The sequence below is a fragment of the Equus przewalskii genome, chromosome 15 (genome assembly GCF_037783145.1).
Source record: "Equus przewalskii isolate Varuska chromosome 15, EquPr2, whole genome shotgun sequence".
In the NCBI taxonomy this organism is placed as follows: Eukaryota; Metazoa; Chordata; class Mammalia; order Perissodactyla; family Equidae; genus Equus; species Equus przewalskii.
This window is the reverse complement of record NC_091845.1, coordinates 49,941,243-49,947,242: the sequence shown is the minus strand read 5'-3', so window position 1 is coordinate 49,947,242 and position 6,000 is coordinate 49,941,243. Positions and strand designations below refer to the sequence as shown.

At 46.1% G+C, this 6,000-nt stretch overlaps 1 protein-coding gene across 2 annotated transcripts in view; it reads right to left on the bottom strand.

The window, feature by feature from the left end:
- Positions 1 to 773: 773 nt before the first annotated feature.
- DCLK3 (doublecortin like kinase 3) overlaps positions 774 to 6,000 on the bottom strand; it is a 49,084-nt gene continuing 43,857 nt past the window's right edge. Inside the window, exons 4-5 of one of the 2 annotated variants that reach the window (XM_008543997.2) lie at positions 3,860 to 4,027; positions 774 to 1,380 (exon numbers count right to left, since the gene is read on the bottom strand). In XM_008543997.2, the coding sequence (XP_008542219.2) occupies positions 1,187 to 1,380; positions 3,860 to 4,027 (362 nt within the window). In that variant the 3' untranslated portion in view covers positions 774 to 1,186. The remainder of the gene's footprint in view (positions 1,381 to 3,859; positions 4,028 to 6,000) is intronic. The other variant, XM_070577332.1, reaches the window with a different exon arrangement.

Genomic DNA, 6,000 nt, shown 5'->3' with positions numbered 1-6,000 from the left:
TTCCCCAACATCTCTTTCAGCAATTCCTTCTACCAAACTCTCTCATGCTCTCATGTTTTCCTGACTGATACTTGCCTCCACCCAGAGGCCCCTAACACCGTTAGGGAAGGGAGGGGGGTGGTCAGAAGCCCACACTTTTGACTTTGTGACTCTGTGTCTTATTGACCAGGTTGCATATAACCCAGAAAGGTCAATTTGGGAAATATCAGGATTATGTCTTGCTTTCAGCTCATGCATACTCCCAGAGTCATCTGCAAAAATCATCATCTCAGTACAGAAATCTGGACTGAGATAATCAGTGAACAGGCCTCCTGAGGCCCCCACGTGTCTGCCCTGCAGGTGGGAATGTGCCTGAACTCTCGGAGCGCCTTCATGCCTGAGCGTAAGCCACTTACTGCATTTCTGACACGTGAATGCACTCAATGGCTCCCTTGTGCTCTGAAAATGTTCACACAGTCACAGCCTGACTGCCTAACTTCATATGGAAGTGACTCAGGCTCAGGGATAATCAGCTGAAAGCAGTAAAAATGGGACAACAATGAATCAACGATTTCTCCTTTCCATTTTTCAGACTGCGCCAAATCTGATTTTCAGTAAGACTGAACGCTAGAGATCAAGACCAGCACATCCTAAATAAGCAGATGGTGCCAGTTAATCAAGTGTCCATCACAACACTTACATGCAGTCATGGCGGCTTCAGGAGGCACGTCGAAACCATAATTCCCTGGCTTCATCACCAGCAATCAGAAATAATCAGAAAATGACCCACTTCAGTCATTCAGAGCACATTTTATTAATGCAGAAAGACCACGATTCACCTTATTAATCTCACAGGGGGAGTTTAGACCCTGGTAAGCACCACTCATGTCGTAGACCATGAACTTGGTCACAAGGAGAAACAAAACACATCATTATTACTAAAAATCCCTCACTGATAACAAGTCCTCCCCCCCTCCAGAAAAATGTATTAAAGGCTTCAAATATACAAATCTAAAAATATGTTACAACATTTAACATTAAGACTCGTTTATTTTTTCAATATGCTTTAAAATATACTGAGCGCCTCTCCTTCCCCTGATTTTCCAATTATGTGAAGAAGTCCTTTTCCTTGTTTTTCTCCTAGACTTCTCTCCTTTTCTCTGTCCTTGAGCAGAACGGGGGGCTGAACAGGTCCCCAAGGAGGTGACTATGAAGGCTGCTCTGCAGCCCGCTTGTGCTGGCTCCGGAAGTGGCCCTCGCTGCTGGGGGCCACCTCCTTCTGTAGGTTTGCCGTGCTGGCCTTTCCAACAGTTTCAATCCAGGGGTGCTGAAGAACCTGGTGGGCTGTGTAGCGCTTTTTGGGGTCTACCACCAACAATCGGCTCACCAGATCTTTGGCAGCTGTTGGAGAGACAGAAAGAGGGAAAGGAGATGAACACAGGTGGCCCTGACTTTTTCTTCCCCATGCACGAAATAACACAAACATCCACATCAGCACCAAGCCTACAGTAGAGCAGTGCTGTCCACCAGAACTTTCTGCAATGATGGAAACCTTCCCTATCGGCAGTACCCACTTGGGACTACTGAGCATTTGAAATATGGCTAGTGCAACGGAGGAACTGAATTCTTACTGTATTTACTTTTAATTAATTTACACTTAAATTTAAATAGCCATGGGCAGCTAGGGGCTATTGTGTTGGAGAGCACAGCTCCAGAGGATGTTTCTTCATTTCTCCAGAGTCACAGGGCAGGCCCACCACTAAGACCCACAGCGCCCAGTGCAAGAGAACAAATGGAGGCCACGTACCATATGTCTATATATTATATATTTTAAATTTGTAAGTCAAACTATCAAGTTGTTAAATAAAATATATTCAATCTTCCTTCCTAAGTTGATAAATATGCCTCTATATTGACAAAATTGAAAAATGTGAAAGAAATCTAAGTAGTCAATGGTGCAAATTCAAAATGAATTTCATTTTCCACCCAAGGCCATGATTCTAAAGAAAGGTGGTGACAACTGGTGGGCCAGGTGGCAGGCGGCAAGGAGAAAAGATTTCTCCATGGATGCTGGCTCTCTGAGCCCCCTCTTCCCATAAGTCAAGAATGCACAGGAAAGAAATCACCCACTTTTCTTTGCCTTTATTGGGGGATGGATGACTCTTGCTCAAGGTCAGCTGCTCACCCACCAATCACCCTCTCCTCTACCCCACTGTCCAGCCACCACGTGAGCATGGAAGCCACAGGATTTCTCCTACCCCACCTATTTCAGGCTGGGCAAATTCTGCCCACAAAGTGCCCCGGAGCCTGCCCCCACCAGCATCACTCCTTCAAGGTCCTCAAAGGACTCAGGGGGTAGAAGGCCAGGTTTAAACTGGGAATTCTCAGACTCACATGTACATGTGTGGACAACTGGACACCCCACCAACATGTCCAAGTTCTCTCTACCCACCCCCCAAGACAGCCACTCCTTGGCCACCCTATGGCATTGTGGGGAGAGGCTGGGAAGAGAGGTCTCACCAATCTTGGAAGTGGGCCTGATCCGTTTGAGCAGGGAATTCTAGGGTCCCAAATAAGTGATCTAGACTGGGAGACCTGGGCTCTGGGGTGGGGCACGGTTCCTCGGCCTCACAGTCTCCTCACTCTGTGGGGAGGAGTATAACCAGAGCAGGGCCCCCTAAGGCATGGGACCCAGGGCAGGGGCCACCCATTCCCAAGTCTAAGGACAGTACTGCACAGAACTTTCTAAAATTATCTTTAGTCCTTCAATTCCCAAGTTGCCATTGCCTTGATCAGCTCAAGACCTTCACCCTACCAGCAGTAAGCCGCCCCTCCACGTATCTCATTTAAGGGGAATAAAATGAAGCTTTTCCCTTCCCTCAACCTCCAACCCCAAGTGAGGAGACAGAAGCTAGGGATGAGGGCAGTTCAATAACTAATCTTAGATGACATGTTTAAGAGAAATTGGGGAAAAAATAGTTACCACTCCTAGTCTACTTTTTAAGCTAAAGACTCCAAGACTCAAAACCCCCAATTATCCAGTTCCCAATTTACAAGGGCAGTGGGTAGAACAGACAAATCAGCGGAAACGAGGGGAAAGATTCCATTTAAAGGACCAAACAGGGGCGGACCCGGTGGTGCAGCGGTTAAGTGTGCACGTTCTGCTTCTTGGTGGCCCAGGGTTCGCCGGTTCGGATCCCAGGTGTGGACATGGCACCGCTTGACAAGCCATGCTGTGGCAGGCGTCTCACATATAAAGTAGAGGAAGATGGGCACAGATGTTAGCTCAGGGCCAGGCTTCCTCAGCAAAAAGAGGAGGATTGGCAGTAATCTTCCTCAAAAAAAATAAATAAATAAATAAAGGACCAAACAGGAGGAGGCCCACACATGCTTCTGCTCCTCTAAAAATAACTGAGACCCTCCCCCATCACTGTCCAGAGCCCTTGTGCTCCAGGCATGCCCCACAGGACCCCTGATTGCTTATATGAATAAAATAAGCACATCCAGTGTGTTCATAAACACTTCTATAAGATGCCTTTGATCTTTCCAAATGAGTGTCACATGTTTCTGATATTTTTCAGTTCTGAGGTTCCTTAACTGCCTTAAGGAAAAATGTTTGCTGACTGCAACTGGTGGTTAGACTCTTTCATTAAGTCTCAAAGTAAGTCATGTTTTCGGAGTGCTACATAAATCTACACAAAGCCAGAAGGAAACACAGGATGAAGCCCGACATGTCTACAGCCCAGCTCCTTGCCACGCACACAGTAGGGCCCTCTGTCTTCTGACACATCTGACCTAAAACTTGCATTGCAGTCAGAACCCAGGAAGGGCCCCAGCTCTTCATCCCTCCTCTCCTGCCGGAGGAAGTCCCAAATCTCACCGTCAGAGATATTGTCCCAGTAAGGGGCCAGGAACTCAAAGTGGCCCAGCTGGATGATGTTAAAGAGCTCGTCCTGGTCCCTCTCCGGGCTGCGGAAGGGGGGAAAGCCACACAGCAGGATGTAGAGGATCACACCCGCGGCCCACATGTCCACCTCCAGCCCGTAACCTGTGCAATAGAGGCAGGGACACAAGTGAAGCTGAGACCAGGCTGGATCAAATGTGACGAGATACATGTTGGAGAATCAGAGCTCCAGGTCACAGAGGAGCTCAGCTCTCAGTAAGCAAGAGCCCCTGCCAAACACATGGGTGGCCTTGCTGCCAACTCCTACAAACCTGGGGTCTACACCAGTGTTACTCAAAGTTTGGTCCTCAGACCAGTGCCAATTTGTGATCCTTTATTACTGGCCTGTGATAAAATAAGCACAGAAATTGAGAGCAAACATTTGGAAACTCTTATAGCAATTTGACACGGCCATGACATCCAATTACATGATCAACGGACACATCTCATGGGACAGGGTATAGATCAGCTCAGGGGTTGTCGGACACACATGATCAGTCGCATGTGGCATGAGCTGTGATGTTGTCACGTGCAGCAGGACTTCATATGGATCCACACAGTATCAGAAATTTTAAAACCTGGCCCTTCGCCAGAGATAGGCTGAGAACCCAGGTCTACACCAGCAGCCTCAACTTCCTATTCATTCAATGCTTTCTCTCACTTTAAATATATTATTTACTGGGTCTTTTCTATGATTATAAAAGGATTGATATTAGTAGCTATACTCCCCATGAACATGCAAACACACACACATTTATACTTTCTTTAACAGAATTAAGATCTCATAGTACATATTTTATACCCCATCTCATTCACTTAACATTATATCACAGCATTTCCTATACAGGAATTTCCCATGATGAATATAAAAAAATATTCTTCAAAAATACGATTTTTTAATAAGGTTTTTTTTTGAAGATTGGCAACTGAGTTAATTCTTCTCCCCAAAGTCCCCCAGTACATAGTTGTATATTCTGGTTGCAGACCCTTCGGGTTGTGCCATGTGGGACACCGCCTCAACATGGCTTAATGAGCGGTGCCATGTCCACACCTAGGATCTGAACCAGTGAAACCCTAAGCCACCAAAGCAGAGCACGCCAACTTAACCACTCGGCCCCGGGGCCCATCCAAAATTATGATTGCTAATAGCTGTTAGTATTCCCTTCACATAATGAATCTTCTGTTGTAACTGAAGGTTCTTCTAATATTTTACAACTGTAAGTAATTCTGCGATGAACATCCTTACATATTAAATATCCGTGCACATCTCTGATTATATTCTTCAAATAGCTTCCTAGAAATGAAATGCACAAAGTAATATACAGTAAAGATTTTTGATACATATTGCCCAATCATCCTCCCAAAAGTTTATAACAGGAGTATATATGTTTTCAAACACTTTCTCACTTTTTACCTTTAGAAAAGGAAAACATTTGGCAGCTTTAATTTGGAAGTCAGATATTTGTTATTATGCCCCAGAGCAATGTTGTCAAGACACAAATCAGCAGGAAAATATTAGGGGAATAATCACCAAAGACCTCTTTCTAACCAACTTTAATGGCCTTTTCTCAGTTCTCACCCGCCTTCCACTCTCAGGAGGGTCTGGTTCTGCTGGGCCTCCCCTCTTCTTGAAATCTGCCCCTCGGCCTCTGTGACACTGTACTTTCCTCATCCTCTTCCTGCCTCCAGCTGCCCTGTCCTCTGCTTCCTTGTCTCATCCCCCAACTCTTGGCTTCCCTCAAGAATCTGTCCTTGGCTGCCCTTGTTGGCATCACTAAGGAGTTCATTATCTCGCCAGCTTTGGCTGCCAACTCTGAGTTCAGTAGTCTCAAAGCCACACGACCAGCCCAGGACTTCACTTGCTTGCCAACCAGACGGTCCATGTGTCCATCCTGATATCTCTACAGTGTCAGTGTGTTCAAAATTTCACTCACCCCATCCCCATCTCCTGAAAGAGCTTTCCTTCCCAACACCCTATTTCAGTTGGCGCTACCATCAATGTGGCGGTTTCCCTAAGTGTTCATGTGGACTATTTCCTTTCCCTCTTCTCCTATCCAGTTCATTGATGCCTCCATTAA